Consider the following 23,061-nt stretch of genomic DNA (forward strand, 5'->3'; position numbering starts at 1 on the left):
TTTACATTCAACGTTAAAACCGTGAAGGCATTTCTTGAATCGGCCATCTTATCCTTTGGATTATGTTTGCCATATTTTTCCCTCTCTCTATTAATATCCTTTATTGTACCCATACCGAATCTCTTTAGTACTGAACCTTTCTCCAAGTCTCTCTGTCCTGTCTTTGTTTCTCTGTCTGTAGGGCTCCCTTTAGTATCTCCAGTAGGGCAGGTCTCTTGTTAGCAAATTCTCTCAGCATTTCTTTGTCTGTGAAAAATTTAAGCTCTCCCTCAAATTTGAAGGAGAGCTTTGCTGGATAAAGTATTCTTGGCTGGAAATTCCTCTCACTCAGAATTTTAAATATATCGTGCCACTGCCTTCTCGCCTCCATGGTGGCTGCTGAGTAGTCACTACTTAGTCTTATGCTGTTTCCTTTGTATGTGGTGAATTGCTTTTCTCTTGCTGCTTTCAGAACTTGCTCCTTCTCTTCTATGTTTGACAGTGTGATCAGTATGTCTCGGAGTGGGTTTTTTTGGATTTATTCTATTTGGAGTTCGCTGAGCATTTATGATTTGTGTATTTATGTTGTTTAGAAGATTTGGGAAGTTTTCCCCAACAATTTCTTTGAATACTCTTCCTAGACCTTTACCCTTTTCTTCCCCTTCTGGGACACCAATGAGTCTTATATTCGGACGTTTCATATTATCTATCATATCCCTGAGGTCCATTTCGAGTTTTTCAATTTTTTTCCCCATTCTTTCTTTTATGCTTTCATTTTCCATTCTATCATCTTCCAGGTCACTGATTCGTTGTTCAACTTCCTCTAGTCTTGTACTATGAGTGTCCAGAATGTTTTTAATTTGGTCAACAGTTTCTTTAATTTCCATAAGATCATCCATTTTTTTATTTAGTCTTGCAATGTCTTCTTTATGCTCTTCTAGGGTCTTCTTGATTTCCTTCATATCCCGTACTATGGTCTCATTGTTCATCTTTAGTTCTTTGAGTAGCTGCTCTAGGTGTGTCTCTTCTGGTCTTTTGATTTGGGTGCTTGGGCTTGGGTTATCCATATCGTCTGGTTTTTTCATATGCTTTATAATTTTCTGTTGTTTTTGGCCTCGTGGCATTTGCTGAACTTGATAGGGTTCTTTTAGGGTTTGTAGACCTATTGAAGTCCTTATCTCTAATTTATCAGATCTACAGCTTCGTGGAGTACACTTTCTCTAACTAACCAGCAGGTGGCGTCCACGAGCCACCTGTTCTCCACAAGCCAGATCTCCCCTGCTTAGCCTTTTTGGTGAGTGGGGGAGTGAGTCTTGTGGGGCCCAATTGGTGTACCAAGCTTGCGTGTGTAGTTGGTGTTGCCTGCCCTGTATGTGGGGCGTGTTTCTGGGCAGTCGGGGAGGGGGGGGTGGCCCTAACAGTCAAATCTCCCTGATGATCCTAGAGTTTTAAAGCTACTGCAATAGTCTAATCCTTCAGTTCAGTCCTGCCACAGTTTGTCTCTGCCACTGACCCACAATTCTTTGGTATTGGCGTATGGCTCCTGAGACTTGCAAGTGGGCCCCTCTTCCAGGCTGTGCACCCCGGGTCCTCTGTTGAGGGATGACTGTGCTATGTCACAGGTGAGTGCCGTCCCCCCAGGGCAGTTCTGGGCTGCTGGGCTGTGTTGGGAGGCTCCCAGTCTGCTCAAATGATGGCTGAATGGGGCTCTGTTAATTCACACTGCTCCCCCTTCCCAGCTCTGGGACATTCAGCTGAGGTTGCAGGGAAGGCTAATGTCCACGCCCAGTTTTGTGGTGTGTGCCTGTTATTTGAAGCACTTCCGTCACACTGGGTTGACTGGGGCAGCTCTGGGCTATGGGGCTGGCGATGGGCAGGAGTGTTTCCTGTCCACCAGGATGGTGGCTGTGAGCGGACACCCCCCTTTTCTTGGGAAGTTGTGTTGTTTAGTGAATTTTCTCAGCCACTGGATTATTGCCTTTTGTCTCAGAGCTCTCTTAGTTCTGCTCTTGACTTGACGTGCCCAAATTTCAATTCTTTGAAGCTTTCTGTGTTGAGCTTCTTAGAGTAATTGTTTTAGAAAAAGCAAAAAGGATTTTAAAAAAAAAAAAAAAAAAAAACGGCCCTCCTCAGAGATCTAATGGGTTATTGAAATGCTAATAGACAAAGCAACCAGGGCCATTAAGGAAAGGTGCACAGGGCAGAGAGATCAGCCTTGCTTCGGGATTTGCATATGCGCCTCAAGGCCTGATCTCCGCCCTTCCCCTTTCTGTGTTCACCAGAACTCCAAAAATCCTCTGCTTTTATTTTGGAGTTTTTCGTGTTGTTTTTTTTCTATGCCTGTCTCCTCTCTGCTGGGCTGGCTGCTCTCAGAGTCTCTGGTGTCTGGTCTCAGTCTATCTATGGTTGGAGTTTGAATCAGTAGAATGAGTTTCCCATAAGAGCAGCCACTGCAATTCTCCCTTCTCCTTCCTGGAGCTGACAGCCCCTCCTCCCCCGGGACTGAGCCTGGCAGGGAGGGGCGCGGGTCCCCTGGCCGCAAAAACTTACAGATTTCGCTGATCTCAGCAGTTCCACGTTTTCATGAGTGTTGTATGAAGTATGCCCAAAGACAGATTGCTCTGTGGTGTCCAGTCCACGCAGTTCCTGGCTTTTTACCTACTTTCCTGGAGGAGTAACTAAAACATACAGCTCACCAGTCTGCCGTCTTGCCCCGCCTCCTCAATAGGCTTTTAGAAACCTCTCTCCATAGTTGAAGGTGGCTGTGCCATTGTGCTCTGATAAACATCAGAGTTCTCTTTCCATGCATTTATTTTATTTTCGTGAAATAGAGCTTGTGATCTTACCTAGCAATTTAAAAATCTGAGCCTGCAAGTTGACATGTGCCGGGATTTGCCCAGGATGACTCGGTCTGTGAGCAGGTGAGGAGGGGTGTTTCCCAGCCCAGTAACCTGCTGGGTCATGGAGTTTGGTAGCCACACAGTGGGGTGGGAAGGTCTGAGGCTGGTTTGTAAATGGATATTGATCTGTGTCTTCTGAAGGCGGGGCTGCTCTGCCCTTCCTGTGTTGAGAAAGCAGAATCTCCTTCTGCAAGGCGCCATGGTGACCGTGTGTCCTGTTTCTGAAGGGCTTTGGTGTAGCCATTGTCAGCTTTTCCTGTTCACGTCAGATTTCCATCCATTTAGCATCTGAACCCATGATTTTGAATTATTGCTCGTTCATGTATTCACAGAAGTACATGGATATTCCAGTCCCTGAGGGCAATCTGGCTGTTTATGACATGGAAAGGTTCTGTGGGTGCCCGAAAGAGGCAGAACTGGGCATTTTACTATATTCTTTATTCATTTGCTCAGCAGATGTTTGTTGGGCATCTATGTGCCTAATGTAGGGACTGAGAGAAAGCAGTGAACTTCTATGTCCATTTGTAAAACAGTCTCTTCTCGGGTCCAGGATAAGGCCACACTTAACAGTGGTGAGAATTTAAGTGCTCATGGAATATGAAAATATGAACAAAAAGACAGAAACACAGACTGTCAGTTTTGTAAGTGGTTCTCTAAGTTATGAACCAGCTTGCCAACAAAATGTGATTTAGGCTAAAGGAGGTGGAGGAAGCGGCCAGCCCTTTAGTTTGACATGTCTGAGTGTCCACGGGTCTTACCAGACAAAGGTGGTGGATTCTTTGCTCAATGCACCCAAATGACCCATTCCTGAGACACCGGGGTTTCAAAGAAAGAAAGAGTTTATTGCTAGGCACGAAGCAGGAGAGCAGATGGCCTATCAGCCCAAAAACTCTGTCTCCCCAAACTGCAGTAATTCTGATAGTTTTATAGTATCAAAAGATGGGCAGGTTTTAGAAAAATGAGCACAATGGCTCTAGGTGATGTAATTAGAGATGATCTAATTCTTGAGCATGTGCAGATTGATTACATGCTTAGTCACAGAACATATGTATGAAAACGGCGGCCTTAGTATGATGAGGGGTGTGATTTTTAGTATTATAATGAGGTATAGGTGTCTTATCAGTTAAAGTCTAAGCTACTGCACATGTCAGGCAGGTCCATTTTGGTTAGATCCAGCTTCAGTTATCAAAACAACTTTGGACTTGGGGTGGGTTAGTTCTGGGCTAACCCAAAGCCCTTCGTTAATAAACATTAGGCAGTGTCTTTAGTGATCATAAGACTCTAAATTTGAAAAACCAGATAAAATGGGTACTAGTGAGGGTCAGTCACAAGGTTTTCAGGTTTTCAGAATCACAAGGGCACAAGATAAAGGCTATACAATCATCATCAGAGATCAAGGCAGCTGGATTACAGTTCAGAGATTTCAGGTATTTCCCTCTGTCTAATCTAATATACCGGAAAGTAAAAAAGAATATTTATATAGTGATTCAATAAACATAATCATCCTTTAAGTCCTAAGTTCTCGGTTACCCAGGCAGGGAAACCTCCTTCTGATGTCAGATCCTTTTCATATGGCTTCCCATGGGCTTTCCTCAAAAAAAAAAAAGAGTGCAACCCTAGGCTGAGCTGGACCGGGCTAGCATGAGGGCTAGATCAAGGGGTTGAAAGGCACCTTTTAAAAACTGTTGCCTTCACAACAATGTTCCCGAGTAGCGGAAGATCTGGGAGCTTCCCAAGAATCACTGAAACCATGCAAGTACGTTCTATTGGCTGTAGCCACTGACTCTGCAAGCCTTACCACGTTCTAGCGGGACGAGGCAGCTGAGTCATAAAGGATGCCGGTTTACTTACCAGGAACACATGGGCATTACCTAGGGCCAGAAGGTTTTAGGCCCCAATGTGCCAGCTGCGAACACACTTCCATTATGGCTCTTTATGCACCAGGCCTTGCCTGCCCAAAGTGAGAGAGGAAAGAGCAGCGGAGCTGCATTCCAGCCCTCATTGAAGTCAAAATCCCATGCTCTGTGTGTCTTCAGCACCTGGCTCTGAAATCTCATGAGGTGGGGCACAAACTCCACTCTGTGATATTTTTAAAGCTGGGTAAGATTGCCTTCACTGAAAAAAACCAACCCAGAAATGCTAGGTAAGCTTGCCAAACATAGGCCGCTGTGGAGCAAAACTCAGTGCTTATTCCCTGCTCTTCATTCTCTGCTCCTAGAGGCAGGACAACCACAATGATCAAGATGACGATGAGGGCATAAGGGTGGCAGTGGGATAAATATGACGAAGAGGAAGAAAAAAGGGGCTGGTAAAGGAAGAGTCACATGGTCATGCTTTCGGATGCTTTCTCTCTCCAGGAATTAATGATGATTTTATAAAAGACATGGGCTGTAAAAGTGCATGCACTGGGCTGGCATTTGCAAATGATTGATGGTGATTTTATGGCCTTTTCTTTTTCATGAGCTTCAGAATGAATGATCCTGTGTTAAAAGTTGATCAACTCTATACTAAAAACAGCTCCTCAGGCTCATCTTGTGTTGAAACCTTCCTGGACTGAAGAATGGATGTGATTTAAAGACATTTTGACACGTGACTTTTGGATTTCTCTGTTGTTAACAATGGCGATGGGGTTCACAACAAACTTCAAGATGTTTGGAAGTGGCTTTCCTTTATTTGGCTCAAACTTGGGTCTTTATAGCAAATGATATTCTCCCTTGTTGATAATAAGAATCTTGGTGAAAGTAGTGTACCTTCTGTGACAATTACAAAGTGGGAGATGATAATTTTGCTGAATTGGCTCCATTTCTTATTTACCATGGCTGGATTTTTTCTATGGGTTTTATTTTACCATTGTGTGAACGGTGAGTGTACAGATTCTGAGAAACCGAATAGCAAGTGAGGAAAGAATAAAATGCATGTAAGGCCAAATATGATGAGAGCAAATGAATCCTTATGCTGCATACAAATAAAGATTAGAATTTGAGTAAAAAATTAATTTGTCTAAGAGCAGTGGTCTGAATCTCTGAAATAGATTAATGGGACTGCTCTCACCACCAGAACAAATTAATCTTTAAAGGCAGATAGTCTGGAAAATAAATGGACAACATAGTGTCAGTGGTTTTAAGTAAAAGGAGATGAAAAAACAAAACAAAACCCAGAAGCAGTTAAGACCTTCAGGAATTGATGTTGGCAGATGTCATTATGACAACAGCAGCCTTAAATCCTTGTCTGTAATGGATTCATGAGCTTCTTTTCAGATAACAAAAAGTAGAAGGAGGTTGGTGTGCCTGACAGACAAACCCCCTCCCTCCAAAAGAGGAGAGCACGAAATAGTTCAGTGGGAAGTGAGGATGGAGGCAAATCCCAGTGCCCCCATCACCAGGCTGGAGGCACCCTGAGGGCGTTCATCACAGTTGAATCGCCACCCACCTCTGTGGGCTCCTGTGTGTGACCTGGATAGTCAAGCTGATAAAGGTTTATGGTGTGATTCTTAAAATGCCTTCTTGGTTCTTTGGGTGAGGACATCTGGCTACCTGGAGCAGGTGTTGCCCCGTCCTTCCTTCCGTTCTGCTCATCTACCTAAACTTGGGTGGATCTGGAAATTCTCCTCTCCCTTTGCCTGATGCACACCTGTAGAAGTCCCACCTCATCGGCTAACTGCCAGGCTTTTTGGAAGAAGCATCAGGTAGCTATTTAAACATAGAGGCAGATTTGCTGTCCTGCAGCTGTGAGACCTGGGGGCAGGGGCAGATGGCATCTGTGGTTGTGCATTTTTAAAGAAGTGACTAACACATCGATGGGTGTGGGGTGAGAGGGGACAGAGAGGAGATGGCCCCTGGGGACTCATGAACCCCACTGTGGTTCCTGGAGGGATGAGGCCCCTGAAAACCCCAGACTTGGGAACATTCACCTGCCTTTCCCCTCTTTACCCCTCCCTTACAGGCCACTTACAGGGCAGATGCTGTGTTTTGGGAAAGCAGGTTCAGCCTCGGAGTCTGCCAGGCACCCTGTGGAGCTCACCCCACTTAACAGAATTCTGGTGATTGGGGAGACTGTTTGCTGAACAGTGATTTTAAGCCTTGGATTTAAAAGCCCTTTTGTCAGCAAGTAATTCTAATTAAAGGGAGACCACAGACTATCCATTTACTCTTATCTTTTCAAATGATTTGAAATGCTTGAAAGAATGGCACAAATCAGTGGTTGCAGTGCTCTTGTGGTTTCTCCACTGCCTCCTTTCCAACAGACCGTCTTGTCATAAGTGGCACATTGTCATCAGCGAACAGAATGGATGAATCATGCTGAATGACTAGGGAAGGTACTAGATGCCCAGTGGGGTGAGGATTACAGAGCGTGTCCACCTGCCGCCTTTGGCACAGGCCGGAGCGGGCATGTGGGGCTGGAGGCTGAGAGCCATGGGCCCAGTGGAGCCCAGGAGGGTTTGGGGGTAGGGGGCAGGGGGACCAGGGGTGTCCAAGGGGGATCAGGAGGGACCAGGGGGTTCAAGGGGAGGGGGACAGGAGCACAGAGCAGTGAGACTGCTGTGATGCTGTGTCCCTGTGACAGTGGCACACACGGACAAGGAGGGAAGGAGGGCCTTCTGTTCTCATGGCTGCTGCCTGGTCCCCTCAGAAATGTGCTTTTGCATTCTGTGGGGGAAAAGAAGAGAAGAAAAAGAAGTATAGCTCTTTGCTTTCTTTCTTTCTTAGAAGTCTCTCATAAGTCAGGTGGCTGCATGTTTTAAAAGTCAGTGTCCTGTCTGGAAATACTGGTTCTTTTCTCTCTGTTGCCACTTTACTATCTCTCTCTCTCTCTCTCTCTCTCTCTCTCTCTCTGTCTCCCTCCCCTCCCTCCCCCTCCTCCCCCTCCATCCCCCTCCTCTCCCCTCCCCCTCCCCTCCCTCCCCCCTCCCCCCTCTCTCCTTCTGATCCTTCCCCTGTCTGTCTCTCTCTCTCTCATGCATGTGTGCGTGTGTGTCTGCTCCACTCTTCCTCAAAAGCATCTTGTTTTCCCTAACTCCCCGGTCTGGCTCACGTTCCAGGGCTCAAAGGAGAACCTCTCGAGTTCCTTCCTCTATAGCTACTGGGGCCAGTTGATATTCTGTAGTTTTTTTCCTCACCCAATTGATGTACAAAGATTCAAGTGCCCCTTCTTTCTGGTTCTTCACTTTTATGCCCATTGTATGAATAAATTGATTCATTCATATATTCTCTTACTTAGCTAATATTTCCTGACACCTTTTTGTCCATATGCTTACTGGCTGTTCATGTAACCTTCTGTGGGAATTATCTGTTTGAATTCTTTGTCTGTTTTTCTTTTCAGTTGTTGGTGATTTTCTTGTTGATTTGTAAGAATTCTTTACATATTCTGGATAATAATCCCATGGCCATCACGTAGGTTGCAAAGAAGTTTTTACTTTCAGTTGAAGTTAGATTTAAAAAGGACATCCTTCATGGTTTGTTCTTTTTAAAAATAAATCTTGTTAAGAAATCTTTCCCTACCGCAATGCCTTAAAAATAATCTCGTACATTTGGTTCTGAAAGTTTTTCACTTTTGCTTTTTTATCTTTCTTATTTCTTATTTTAATTTGTTTTTGTTTTGTTTTTTTCTCTTTATTTCCCTATTTGACTGGAATTGCTTTAAATTTTTAGATTAATTTGGAGATAAATGCTGTTTCTCCAAATAAAGGTTTGTTCAGGACATGGAGACGGGAATTGTGAATTCCTGAGGGGGCAGGGCAGGTATGAGGAAGCAATAGGTAACAAAGAGTAAACATTTGGTCATTTTGAGACTGAGGTGCCTGTGGGATGTCCCTGAGGAGATCTCTGGTAGCCACAGGAAATGCAGACCTGGATCTCAGAGGGAAAGTTAAAGCTGGAGATAAGATTTGAGAGTCATTGGTTTGATGGTAATAACTGGGTGAGAGAGAGTGCCTCAAGGAGGTCTGGGACAGAGCTTTGGAGGACACCAATGCTGAGCTGGGGGATGGGGGTGGGTGAGAGAGACAAAGAGGAGGGAGAAGGGGAGGCCAGACCTAGAATGGCTAAACTGGAAAAGCCTGACAACCCCAAGTGTTGACAAAGATGTGGAACAGCTGGCATTTTCATACCCTGCTGGCAAGAATGTAAACTGATGCAACCACTTTAGAAAACCGTTTGGCAGTTTAATAAAAAATTAAGCATACACATATTATATAACCCAGCTATTTCACTGTTAGGCATTGACCCCAAGGAAACCAAAAAATATGTCCACACAAATACATATAGGGGTATGTGCATAGCAATTTTGTTCACAATGGTCAAAGACTCAAAACAATCCAAATGTCCATCAAGAGATGAATGGAAAAATAATTTGCGGTATACCCACATAATGAAATACTACTCAGCCATATATAGGACTGAACTACTGAAACACGCAACAACTCTGATGAATCTCAGAAACAGAGTGAAAGAAGCCAGGCCAACAAGAGTAGGTAATGAATGATTCCATTTATAGAAAATGCAAGCAAATTTATAGTGACAAAAAACAGGGACTGGGGATGGAGGGAGAATGAGCTATAAAGGAAGGTGAGAAATCTTTTGAGGGAAGAGGGAATATTGTACATTTTTGATTACGCAGGGTTTTATTGGTGTAAGCAATTGTCAAAACTCATCTGTCTTAGTTTGCCAGAGCTGCTATGACAAATGCTACACTCTGGTTGGCTTAAACAAAAGGAATTTATTGTGTCACAGTTTTGGAGGCTAGAAGACCAAAATCAAGGTGTCAGCAAAGCTATGCTTTCCCCAAAGTCTGTAACATTCTAGTGTTGTTAGTTCTCCATTACATGGAGATCTTTCTCTCTGGCTTCTCCTGATTTCTACTTCCATGTCCAATTTCCTTTAATTATAAGGACTTCAGCCATATTGGATTAAGATCCACCCTTATTCACTCTGGCCACACCTTAACTAATAGCAACATCTTCAAAGGTTCTATTTACAAGTGGGTTCATTCCCACAGGACTAGGGGTTAGGACTTGAATATGTCTTTTGGGGGGACATGGTTCAAACCCCATCATCATTGATTGATACTCTTTACATAGATGCAGTTTATTGTTAGTAAATTATTCCTCAATAAAGTTGGTAACTAGAAAGAAAGGAAGGAAGGAGGGAAGGAAAGAAGGAAAGAAAGAGGGAAGGAAGGAAGGAAGGAAGGAAGGAAGGAAGGAAGGAAGGAAGGAAGGAATCCTTAACAGTGTTGAGTGACGAGGCCTGGGTTGGGGCAGTGGGCATGGCCATGAGGAGTCCTTAAGTGTCATAGGGGATGGGGTTGGGGTGGTTGGGTGGAGTCTAGGGTGCAGTGAGCAAAGAAGTCAACATTCTGGTTTCCCTGTCTTCTTCCTCTTCTTCTCCTTTCCCTGTTTTCTCTGTTCCCCTCTTCTTTTTCTTCTTTTGTAATTTGTTAGTTAGCTAGAGTAGGAGGGAGTTACTTAAGTCTCTTGAGTTTTTTATTTGTATCTTGGGGATGAGGCTATGGACAGAAGTGGAGGGAAAGGTTTGTGTCTTGGGAAATGGTCTCCAGAGTCCACCCGTAGAGCACAGCCCTTAGCATATGTGGTCATCCTTTCCTCATTCTGAAAAATTTAAGGATTTCTGTGTGTGTCACACACACTTCAAATCAATTTAGTCTTATTTTGAAATTAGACAGACTAAGGTTACCTGGGCTGGTTACATAATAAAAAAGATTTCTTACCTTGAGTAACATGGTGCAGAGAGAGGGCACTGAACCATCCATCCCAGGGTGATGATTCCAGGTGACTTATGTCTTTATGTAAATATAGGGTTTGAACCCTGGTGTGACCTCTCAGTAGCTGTGTGACATTGGGAGAACCTTTAAACCTCTTTGGGCCTGTTTTACAAGATAGTTGTAATGATGAAATTGAGGCAGTATGTCAAAATGTCCAGACTGCTGGTCGCACGGAAGGTGTCTGGTACGTATTTGCTGGGTGTGAACCTCAGACAGGCACTCAGTGAGAGCCTGGTGCCATCCTAAGCAAAACAGAGATGGATTCACTGTGGGAAGAAATAGTCCCCAGGTGAGTTAGAGATGCAAAAAGGTGAATGCAGAGCTTTCTCACATACAAAATAGCTCCCAGGAGTGAGTTTGGGGAAAGGGGCCCAGATCATTTAGAAGGGTGTTTATTGAAGAGATGGCTCCTTCTGTTCAATTAAGGGAGAATACTATGGTGGGGGGATGGGCAAAGTCCTCACGTGCAGGGTGACAGAGGCCATGTTCAAAGGCTTGTGGGAGTCAAGGCAGGAGAAGGGAGAACTAAAGGAGGTGGGAGGTGGTGGTGGTTGCTACTGCTGGACTGGAGAGGGGTGTTGGGAAACGTCCCTAAAGGAATGTGTTGAAGTCCATTTCGAGTGCTTCATGCTGTGAAGGGCAAATATAATCATTTGCAGCCTTGGAGAGGGGAAGTTATGCAGCAGAAGTGGCTTTTCAGTGGCTGGTCTTGGAAGTTGCTGCTACTGAGCTTGTGGGGAGGAGAGGTCAAAGTGAGGGAGTCTGATAAGGAATATGCTGTAAGAATTTGACTCTTGACCGGGCAAGACTGGGAAAGGCTCATGTGGATATTCTCAGCAATCAGAACCTCTGCTGTCTGAGGCTAGGGGAGATGATGACCACACAATGAGAAAACAGCTGCATAAGCAGGATCACTGGCAGCTTCCTGAGGAGAAGCTCACATGATGATGGTGGTGGTGATGATGATGTTGTTGGTGATGATGGTGATGATGGTGATGATGGTGGTGATGATGGTGGTGATGATGGTGATGATGATGATAGTAATGGTGGGATTGTGATGATGGTGATGATGGTGATGATGATGGTGATCATGGTGATGATGGTGATGATGATGGGGATGGTGGTGGTGATGATGGTGTGATGATGATGGTGATGATGATGGTAGTAACAATGGGGTTGTGATGATGGTGATGATGGTGATGATGACAGTGATGATGGTGATGGTGTGATGATATGGTGATGATGATGGTAGTAACAGTGGGGTGGTGATGATGGTGATGGTGGTGATGGTGGTGGTGATGGTGGTGAAGATGGTGATGATGGTGATTATGTTGGTGATGATGGTGGTCATGGTGATGGTGGTGAGATGGAGATGATGGTGATAGTGTTGGTGATGGTGTTGGTGATGATAATGGTAGGGATGATGGTGATGATGGTGATTATGATGGTGATGGTGATGATGATGGTGATGGTGCTGGTGATGATGGTGGTGATGATGGAGATGATGGTGATGGTGATGCTGTTGGTGGTAATGACGATGGTAAAGATGATGATGATTTCCTATGCACATTACATATATTAATTCATTTAATTATTTAATCCTTACAGGAAATCAGAGGGTAGGTGTCGGTACTGTCAGTCCCACTTTACAGTTGAGGAAAAATAAAGCATGGAGAAAATAGTTAACCCTTAAGTGACAGAGCAAGGGTTTGGGCCCAGCCTGTGTGGCTTGAGCCCCTGCTCTTAGCCATGCAGCTACCCTGCTTCTTCCTCTGTGCACTTAGAGTGACTCCTTCCACAGGGAACAGATCCCTATGAATTTCTTGGCACTTGTTTGAAAGGGTCACCTATGTTTGTAATCCAGAGTCTTTGTTTTCTGTTTCTCTGCCTCCTGGGTCATACAGTTCACAGAACATTGGGCCCAGCTCTATCTTTGGGCTTAGTTACAGGAAGCAATTTATCCAGTGGCTGTTCAGCCCAGGGCCAGGGCCAAGCAAAGCCCATCTCGTGGCAGCCCACAGTGAGATGGCACTGGGAGGCAAAGGCAGAAGGGAAGACCTGGAATGCCTTAGGTAGCATTCTGTGAAGCCTTTAGGAAAACTCTTCTGAGGCTATATTAAAAAATAGATTCTGTTTGCCTTGAAATGATGTGTCAGGGCAAATGTTTATTTGCCTTTTAAAAATTGTGGCAGTTAACCCAAAATGGTAATTCAAACATTAGGAAACTAGAAGGGCCACGTCTTAGAAACTGGTGGAGAGGTGCTCAGCTAATAAAAAGTTTACCTTTAAGGAGAACATAGGAGGGAGCTCTTGGGAGTGGGGGGACAGGGAGCAGAAAGGAGGCAAATTGGGAGGTGGACCAACTTTTAATCTATCAAGGTGCTCCTGGAGCCATGAGTTCCTTTTGGCCTGTCATCCACTGGCTGAGACAAAGTGGAGAGAGGCAAGAGCCATTCCCAGCCTGGGTAAGCAATGCCCTGTCCCCTTTCGAGCTGTCCCCAGCCCTGGGTGGACAGTGTGCTGCTCCTCTACCCACAGGATGCCCATGACGCCCCCAGCACTGCAGCCTGGTCCATACTTTGATGGGCTGGTCTCTGTTCTCCCTTCCTGGTTGGCCTGGAAGCGCCTTTAAGTCCGGCCTCTGCCTTTCCTCTTTGTATCTCAGTATTTATGGTGGAGTCTGGCACAGATACACTTCTTGAATCCAATTGGAATCAAGACCCCTCAGTTCAAATATTTGCTTTATGATTTTGGGCAAATGACTTAACCTCCTACATTAAGGCTACCCTGAGAAGACCATGAATAAATGTTCGTTGTCTTCTCTTTCTTGAGGTTGAGCATTACCAGGCCAAATACCAATTTGGAACCCACATCCACCAAAGAGTTCCTCATGAACCCTCACCCATACTTCTAGCTGGAGCTAGAAAGGTCACAAAAGTGCTGAGAGGTTCCTTTTGTGGTTAGAGAATTGCCTTCAATAACTTCTCATTTTTCCACTTAGAAATCCCTCAGCTGGGGACTCACAGGCATTCATTCTTTCTTGGGCTTGTTGTACTCTGTGTGCCATTTACATGGGAGGGAGGCTGTAGGGGTAGCTGGGTCCAGCCCCTGCCCTGCTGGCCATCCCTGAAAAGCCCTGGGGCAAATCACAGAACCTGTCTGTGAAGAGGCCATGAGACAGAACCTACCACAGAATGTGCATAAGTGCTTAGAAAAATGCCTGGCACACAGTGAGAGATCAGTAAATGCAGCTATTATTTTTATCACTGAGGTTAGTGGTGGCAGTGGTTGGGAGAAATCTGCAGGTGGAGAGCCAAAGAGAGAGGAACTTGACCCTAAGTTACTTCTGTAATAAACCCTTACCAGCCCCCTGCCTGTCTCCAAAATTGTGCCTTCACAACAGCCAAATGGTTCAGCTTGCAATTCCCAGCACATACCCTGTTGCTCCATGCATCTGAGTCCTTGCTTCTCTCTCTCTGTCTCTAATCCACAGCAAGCTTCTCTCTGTACCCTCTGGACCCTGAATATTAGGAGTTTCAAACTGAGGCACCTATTGACATCCAGATGGGCCAGGCAGATAACTTAAGGGAGTGAAGTGGAAGGGTACAACATTAGGGAGTGGTGGGGACTGTGGCCAGTGTGTCTTATCTGAAAAGAACAGCTACTGTGCAGCTCCAGTGGATAGATGCCCTGGGAGAATATGGATCTAGGGTTGCCAAACTGTCCAACATTTCAAATGAAGCTGGGTGTTTGAAATTCTATGGGAAAATGTCTGTAGAGGGTCCTTGTCAAATATTCTGCAGGGAGCTAATCAGGACATGCCAGGGAAAGAACCACCCAAAATGATTAGAAGTGACACTTGCAGAGGGCCTGGAATATAGCCTGTTCTCACTAACCAGGTGGAGAAACCTCAGAATTCATGGTTATTGGATGGAGTACTCAGAAGTGTCTTGCTTCAATATTGGGGAATGATTAGCCCTAGACTAAATGCTGTCCTTGTAATGCCTAAGACATCTTAAAAACAAATGTTTGAATGATCAAACTGTTTCCAAGTAACTTAACTTTGCCCCTCCCCCCAAAAATATGCAAGAATACTTATTGGAGTATAAAAATATACCCCACCCAACGAGGTAAATTATTCAGTGCCCGGCATCAAATTAGAAATGGCCAATCATGCAAAAAAGCAGGAAAATATAACCCATAGTGAGGAGAGAAATCAATCAAAACCAACTCAGATTTGATGTAAATATTAGAATTAATAGACAAGGACATTAAAAGTCACTCTAACTATATTCCATATATTCAAAGCAAGAGGAAGGATTGAATGTGATAAGTGGGAGATGTAACAAAGACCAAAATCAAACTTCTATTGGTGAAAACTACAGTGTCTGAGATGAAAAAACAAAAAAGAATGTCCTGGATGAGATTAATGTCAGATTAGATGTTGTAAAAGAAAAAATTGGAGAACTTGAAGACATAGCCTTAGAAATTATTCAAAAAGAGATAGATACACTGATAAAAAAGACTAAAAAGATTGAACAGAGAATCAGGGAGTTATGAGACAACTTCAAGTGACCCCATATGTGTACAGTTACAATTCCCAAAGATAAGAAGAGTGGTGGGAAAACTATTTGAAAACATAATCACCAAAACTTTTCCAAATTTGATGAAAACTGTAAACACACAGTTCCAAGAAGCTGAACAAAACCTAAGAACAAGAAAAATGAAGTAAATCCATTCTCCACACAGGAGCCAGGGGGATCTTTTAAAAACATAAATCAGGTGATGTTGCTCCCTACTTAAGAGCTTCCAGTGGTTTCCATTGTGCCAAGAATGCATTGCCATGGCCTTAGTGTGACCACAAGGCCCGGAGACCTGATCCTGGCAGTCCCCAGCATCGCTTCCACCACACTCAGCCTGGCAGTTCTGCACCAGGAATGCCCACTCTTTTGTTTGGTCTCTGCAGGGCCTTTCCATGCATGCCATGATCTAGAGCCAGAAGGCCTCCTTGGAGCTGGCCTCTCTTCATTAATACAGATCTCAACTCAGATACCATGTCCTTAAAGAGGCAGCCCTTCTCTGTTGGAGATTGATTCATGTCCCCTACAAAAGATATGTTCAAGTTCTAACCTGGGTCCTGGGGGTGAGAACCCCTGTGTACATAGGTCCTTTGAAGGTATTAGTTAAGGATGTGCACTCATTTGTAAATAGTCTTTGAAGATCCTGCCTGGAGGAAGCCAAATTGAATCAGGGTGAGCCTTACTCCATATGACTGGAGTCCTTTTAAGCCAAGGAAATTCTGATGCAGTTGGTCAGTAGAAGCCAGAAGTCAGTGGAAACCAGAGGAGCAAACACAAGGAGAGAGAGAGATGACCACGTAGTGGAGAATTGCTGAAAAGCTGCAGACCCTGGGAAAAAGCAAGCTCTTGATTTTGGACTTGTAGCCTCTAAAACCATGAGACAAAAAATTCCTGTTCTTTAATCCAACTCTCTGTGTAGTATTTGTCATTGCCATGGAAAACTAAGACAGCTGCCTATTCCTAGCTGACATCCCAGCCCAAGTCTGAGTCATCTGCTTTGGAAATAAATGAGATATGTTGTTGCTTACAAATATAGAGAACATTTTTGTGTAATACAAACTAAAAGCAATCAAAGTATTTGATTGGAGATCCTTGAACCTTCTTTATGAATCATCTGTAATCAACAAATTGCTTATAGGAAATTGTTATTGCTGAGTTTGATTTTAAATTCATAGGATTTAAAATATGTATGATATAGCAAATTATAAAATTATAGTAGACAGCCATAAAATTTTAGATTAGAGTTTTTCATTCATTTTAATATATCACAGACACAAGACAAGCTATATCATTTATTTAAAAATCAATGAGATTTATGTGCATCATGATCAGTTTTCGGAGAAAATTTGAATTTGGCTTAAACTACAAACTTGCTTTTGTCTTGAAGAAGAAAGGTCTGTAGTTTGGGAAACATTGTTCCTTATGTGATTTTAGCCTTTACTTTAAAGATGATCTTTGTGAAAAATATTTTATTAAAATAATGCAGAAAAATTACCAAAGTTATCAACAAGATAAACTGTAGAATTTGTGATTCTGACCTTTGCTTTATATATATAAAAAAAAGATTCACAAGCTGAAACTCTTTACAGCAGTCCTTTAAGTTAAAGATTCCAAAAACAACATTGACACTGTATGTGCAGAATGCTATGTATTGTTTAAACTACATTCTAAAAGGGGCGATAGGAAACACGTTTAACTTTGCAAAATCAAAACTGAAAATAAATGGAAAGATGGCATTTTTTTCACCCTAGAAATTTTTTTTTAATTAGATAAAATAGACAGTGTTCAGAAAATTAAAATAGGGCCTCACTTCACTTCACATGTATTTTTCCCTTCTGTTCATGTTCAGAGATGGTAGTGATTAAAATGTTTATGTCCTTTGCCCCACTTCTGTAATGACTCTCCAAAGGGAATAACCTAAGATATAGACAAAGATTTATGCAAGCAATGCAAAAATCTATGCAATCAGAAGTCAGTGGTGGCATTGTTTATAATTTTGAAAAGTTCTGGATCATCCAAATAACTGGTGACGGGGGAATTAATTCATGTAATGAAGGATTGTATAACCTTTAAATTAATTTTCAGGAAGAATGTTGAACCCTGTGGGAAAAAGCTTCTGACATAATGCTAAGTAATGAAAAAAAAAAAGAGGATATATTTCCACAGTATGAACTTAATTAGGTGAAACAATAGCCATTGAAGAAAATGTGTTAATAGCAGTTCAGTCTGGGGAGTACTTTGTTAATGATATGAGTTTTCCAAGTTTTTTTTTTAGGAAAAGCATATATTTTATATAGCGAAAATATTTAAAAAAAAGAAATTGTGGTGGCTAATACAATTTTAAATGTTTAATTTTATTATGTTTTAGAGCAGAGATCATTTTGCCTGGGAACTCAGACTGTGAGCGTTTTAGTTGGTGGAGGGGCTGAGAGCTGTTTTCATTCAGGTTTCAAGGCCTTAAAGGGGAGTGCTCTTGGGTAGTCCCTTCGTCTCTTCCTGGCGTCCACTCACTGGCTATCACTTCTGACTGGCTGTTAGCTTTATCTTTTACAAATACAAAATAGGAAGACGAGTTAATTATTGCAAACAAGTACTAAATGGGACTTGTTTGGTAGGCAAACATTTTAAAACACAATACGATAATGAAAGAATTCCTGATGGTTTAAAGTGGTTGGAACCATTCTGGATTTTGTTTTTTGTTCTTTGTTTTTTTTTTTGAGTCATTAAGTCATTTTAGTCTCCCTGAGCTTTACCTTTTTTGTTCTTTCTTTCTTTCTCACTATTTATTTATTTATATAACCTTTCTATTTTGAAATAATTTCAAACTGACAGGGTGGTTGCAAAAATAATACAAAACCCATATAGAGAACTCCAACATACCCCCTCCTAGTACCCTGACCCACCAACTTTTCACCTTTTGCCACATTTGCCATATCATTCTATTTATCTCTCTATCATTTATCTATCCATCCATCCATCTATCTTCAGCATTACTTTTAAAATGAAAAGAGAATAGAATAGAAAATACCAGCGTGTGTTGCATGTAGTAAGTATTTGTTCTTTACATTTTTGTTTCAGGTGTGTGTTTGTATGCACTGTATTGTAATATGAAATGTTTTTGTTTTTAATATGGTTTTCAGTTAAAAAAAAAAAAAGTCAAAAGACTTTCATTATGATCTAGACTGGTGGTTCTCAAAGTGGGGTCCCTGGACCAGCAGCAGGAGAGGTACATGGACTCATCAGAAATGCAGATTCTCAGGCCCCACCCCAGACCTACTGAATCAAAACTCTGGGGTTGTGGCCAGCAATCCATGTTTTAACAAGTCCTCCAGGCAGTTCGATGCACGCTCAAATTTGAGAATCACGGGTGTAGTCTTTCTTCACCAAGTGTGGTCTGGGGACCAATTCTGGCATCATCCAGAAGCTTGTTGGAAATGCAGAATCTCAGAGCCCAACTCAGACAAACCGATCAACATCTACCTTCAACCTGAGCCCCAGGTGATTTGTATCCTCTTATTAAAGATCCAAACCACATATGCCTACAGGGGCCAAATAGATAAATGAGTGAAGGGGCCTGTTTTCTCCCTAAAGAGAGTACAGCAGTGAAAAGGCACTGTGTGTGAAGTTTAAGCACTTTTCACTTGTTTAAAAATGCCCTGTAGTGAGACCAAGGGAAGAAATGTTTATTTGATGTAGGGTCTATATTTTCTAAACAATATTAATTTCTACAGTCAGTTTGTTCAAACACCACAATTACATAGAACTTTGAATAGGAAGTGAGCTATGGTAGGTCTGTATAAGTTAGAGTGAAATAGCAACATATCCCGAAGTAATTTGGGCAGAGAATAAAAATAGATATTCGGGCCCCCCCCCCCGAGGAGCTGGGGAGTATGCAGAGGTATTGGACTTCTTCACCCGGATTGTTGCTGATGTTCTCACAAACACTGGGGACTGACAGCTTGACATGCTGAGCCCTCTGTCTTGGGGCTTGCACCTATGAAGCTTGTTACTGCAAAGGAGAGGCTAAACCTGCTTATAATTGTGTCCAAGAGTCTCCTCCCGAATGCCTCTTTGTTGCTCAGATGTGGCCCTCTCTCTCTAAGTAAGTCACCTCGGCAGGTGATCTCACTGCCCTCCCCCCATGTGGGACCTGACTCCCAGGGGTATAAACCTCCCTGGCAACACAGGATATGACTCCCAGGGATGAATCTGGACCCAGCATCACGAGATTGAGAACACCTTCTTGACCAAAAGGGAGATGCGAAGTGAAACAAAATAAAGCTTCAGTGGCTGAGAGATTTCAAATGGAGTCGAGAGGTCACTCTGGTGGACATTCTTATGCACTATATAAATAACACTTTTTAGGTTTTATTGTACTGGAATAGCTAGGAGTAAATACCTGAAACTACTAAAATCCAACCCAGTAGCCTTGACTCTTGAAGACGATTGTATAACAATGTAGCTTACAAGGGGTGATAGTATGATTGTGAAAACCTTGTGGATCACACTCCCTTTATCCAGTGTATGGATGGATGAGTAGAAAAATGGGGACAAAAACTAAATGAAAAATAGGGTGGGATGGGGGGGATGATTTGGGTGTTCTTTTTTATTTTTATTTTTATTCTTATTCTTATTCTTTCTGGTGTAAGGAAAATGTTCAAAAATAGATTGGGTTGATGAATGCACAACTATATGATGGTACTGTGAACAGTTGATTGTACACCATGGATGATTGTATGGTATGTGAATATATCGCAATAAAACTGAGTTTTAAAAAAATGCCCTGTAGTGTTCCAGTTTACTTTGTCACCTCCAACCCTCTCCATCAACCAAAGCCCGTTACTTTAAACAGACTTTAAACACAAATTTTCACATGTGGTCTTAACTTCTTCTGCTCTCTTTCAGGAGTTTATCAAGGAGCTGCTCTCTCGGATAAGAGGCATGAGGAAACTGAGTCCCCCACAGAAGAAGAGTATATGATCCTAGCACACGGAGGTTCTCTCCCAGACCGAGAAAGGCCCTGGGATCCAGGCCCACGGAAGACCTTCATTAAAGACGTTGCCCTTTGAACAACTTCTTTTGGGGGTGGGGGTTCTATTAGATGTTTATTCAAGGGCGTTCTTTTTTCTGTTTTTAAGGTTTTTTTTTTTAGTGTAATATTTTTAATAGTGAAGATATCAGGTCTCTGGCCGCAGCCCAAACCCAGGATTATCAAACCAGGTAAACGCCCAAGGATGGGCCGTGCCAGGCAGCTTTCCTGCCATGATTTGGATGGTTAGCACCTCATGATACAGGGAAGATGGTTTTCTTAGGACTCGTTTGGTAATACTCTCACTTAAGTTGTCCGTTTGACTCGGATGTGCGTTTTATTTCACAATGACGGAATAAACTTGTGGTCATCCTTTATCCCTTATTTGAAGGTCATAGCATGTGCTATGTCATAGTGTGCAGAGGCCACTAGCATTCTCGATGTGAGTGCTGCCGACCTTCAAAATTCACTTTCTGCACCAAAGTGAAAAAAATTCAGTGTATCCGTTATTTTGATGAGCTACACTACAAAACTATTGAGTCAGTCAAGGGCTTAATTTAAGGACTTCATGATATTTCATTGATTGGGATGCTTTGCCAGGTCATGCATTCGTTTCCTCATTTGTGGTAGTTAAATTTTTTTTTTTATTCAAAGAACTGATCAGATTTCTAGAGAAATGCCCATGCCATCTGAGTGATATTTTGCAGAGGAAAAAGGAAGTGCAATGATGCAATTAATTCTCTGCTTTCAACCAAATACTGTGTATTCTTTCTGCATGAAGGCAGGTCAAAAGGAAGTTAGCAGATGGAGTATCTTTCTCCTTAGATGGAGATTCTGGTTGCTCTGGGCCCAGGCAGCAGCAGACCAACAGGCTGACTTCAGAGTTGGAGCAGGTGGGGGCGGGAGGTGGGTTCGGGAACGCGTTGCCCACCTGCCAATCCAGAAAGCCTCACCTTCTCTCAAGATGGTCAGTCCTGGAGCCCTGGCTGCTTTGGATGAGTAGAGACTGCATTTCTGGCTTCTCTCATTGGGGTGTGGTGAGAACGCTGGGGCCCCAGTTGCCCCTGGCCCTTATTCACACCCTTGATTGGAGCTAAGCCTGGGCACCTGCCCTGCCCCTCTCCATTAGATACCAGCTCCTACTAGAAGGATCAAAATTCAGATGGAGTGTAGACAGGGTAGAAGGTAAGAGCGGAAACTCTCCCTCCCTTCCAGGATCTCTCCCACACACACATATACACAGAAACCCCACCTACCATAAGATGTCTCTAAGTTGGCCCTGAGAGAACAGGGCTCAGGCAATTTTTCTTTTTTTAATCAAGGGTGCTCTGAACATATTTTATTATTAAAAAGAACTATGTTTGTGAATTTTACGTACACTGGCAAGCTTTGGAAAATGTATTTAATTTTGTAATGTTTACCAATGATTTATTTACAAGCTATTTACTCAAATAAATGGAGCTGCTTACAACTCTGCTTGCATGTATGCCTTCCACTGCAAACCATGTTGATGCTGTGATTTTATCTGATCAGACTCTCTGCAGATGAGGGTGGCAAGCCCCTGTGGCTAGCTTTCATTTTCGAGGTATTTGCAGGCATCTAATCCTGGCCCTCTACTGAGGGGTCTTCTCTGATCAAGTGGTGAAAGCCAAGGACCCCGGATACATTCCTGTGCTCAGGAAGGTGCAGAAGGCAAGCCTGGCTTCTGCTCCAGAACTCACTTCATCTGGTTAAACTCCGTTTTACTCATCTGATCTAAATCCTCACGAAGGTTTCAAAGTTATCAGACATTCCAGTTATTGCATTTATATGCACATATAAATATAGAAAAGTACAGAATTTGCAGGATTTCTGTTTGGCTTGCCCAGCCCAAGTTCTAGGTTTGGGGGTGAAGCAGGAAGTAACTTTGCCTCCAAAGCCCCTGGTCCCACCAGGTAACACAATCCCTGCCTTCTTCCCCTCACTCAGGGCCTGGCATCCCCTGAGCCCCCCCGAGTGCTTGAGCCAGAGGCATGGACCCCACCCCCATCTTTTTCCAACCCGTCCTCGGTCACCGAGGTCATCCTCAGCTAATACCTCCCAGGGTAGTTCCATCTGAAGTTTACCTTGCCTGGGTTCCTCCAACTATCTTTGAATTGGCTTGTCCATGTCTGTTCTTGCTTCCCACTCTGAACCATTCTCCGCCCCATAGCCAGAATGGTCTTTCTAGATAGCTCTACCCTCTGCTGAAACCCAAACCCCTCAGCACACTGATGAGCAATGGTTCCCTGCTTCTCTTGACTCATCTTTTGGTCTTCCACTAATGTCCAGTCCTACTGAATTCCGTGGGGTTTCCCGAATGTTCTCTGTATTTTCTCCTCTGGGGCTTTGCAAAAGCTGTTGCCTCTGCCTGGAGCACTTTCTTCACCAACAGAGTTTATGGGAGAGTTGGATGGGATCCCTGCTAGAGGGGTCCCCAGCTCCCAGAAATTAGCCCCCAGCATACCCTTGTGCCCACATCTCATTGCTTTCTGTCCACTTGCTTTTCTCTTCTGGTAGACACCAGAAGAGGTTGGGACTGAGTCTTGTAAATCAAGCCCCTGGTCCTGTGCTTGGCTGACCAAAGGAATCTGTATGTGCTTGTCAATTGAGTGAATATGATGAAAGATTATTCGGAAAAGCTATTTCCATTACAGTCTAGGATAGTAGTTCCTAGACCTGAACATACATTTGAATCACCTGGGAAGCTTCCCAGCCCTGACCAGGTCATCAGCATTTCTAGCAGGGTTGAGGATATGGGGTGGGAGTGGGTTGG

General features: G+C 43.3%; 1 protein-coding gene across 2 annotated transcripts in view; it reads left to right on the top strand.

Moving 5' to 3' along the window:
* The window catches only part of PPP1R14C (protein phosphatase 1 regulatory inhibitor subunit 14C), a 102,570-nt gene extending 80,832 nt beyond the window's left edge, over positions 1-21,738 (top strand). Inside the window, exon 4 of one of the 2 annotated variants that reach the window (XM_037819387.1) lies at positions 20,144-21,738. In XM_037819387.1, the coding sequence (XP_037675315.1) occupies positions 20,144-20,218 (75 nt within the window). In that variant the 3' untranslated portion in view covers positions 20,219-21,738. Of the gene's footprint in view, positions 1-5,348; positions 5,885-20,143 lie in introns of those variants that run through there. The other variant, XM_037819393.1, reaches the window with a different exon arrangement.
* Positions 21,739-23,061: the final 1,323 nt, after the last annotated feature.

This window comes from Choloepus didactylus, chromosome 2 (genome assembly GCF_015220235.1).
Source record: "Choloepus didactylus isolate mChoDid1 chromosome 2, mChoDid1.pri, whole genome shotgun sequence".
Taxonomy (NCBI): Eukaryota; Metazoa; Chordata; class Mammalia; order Pilosa; family Megalonychidae; genus Choloepus; species Choloepus didactylus.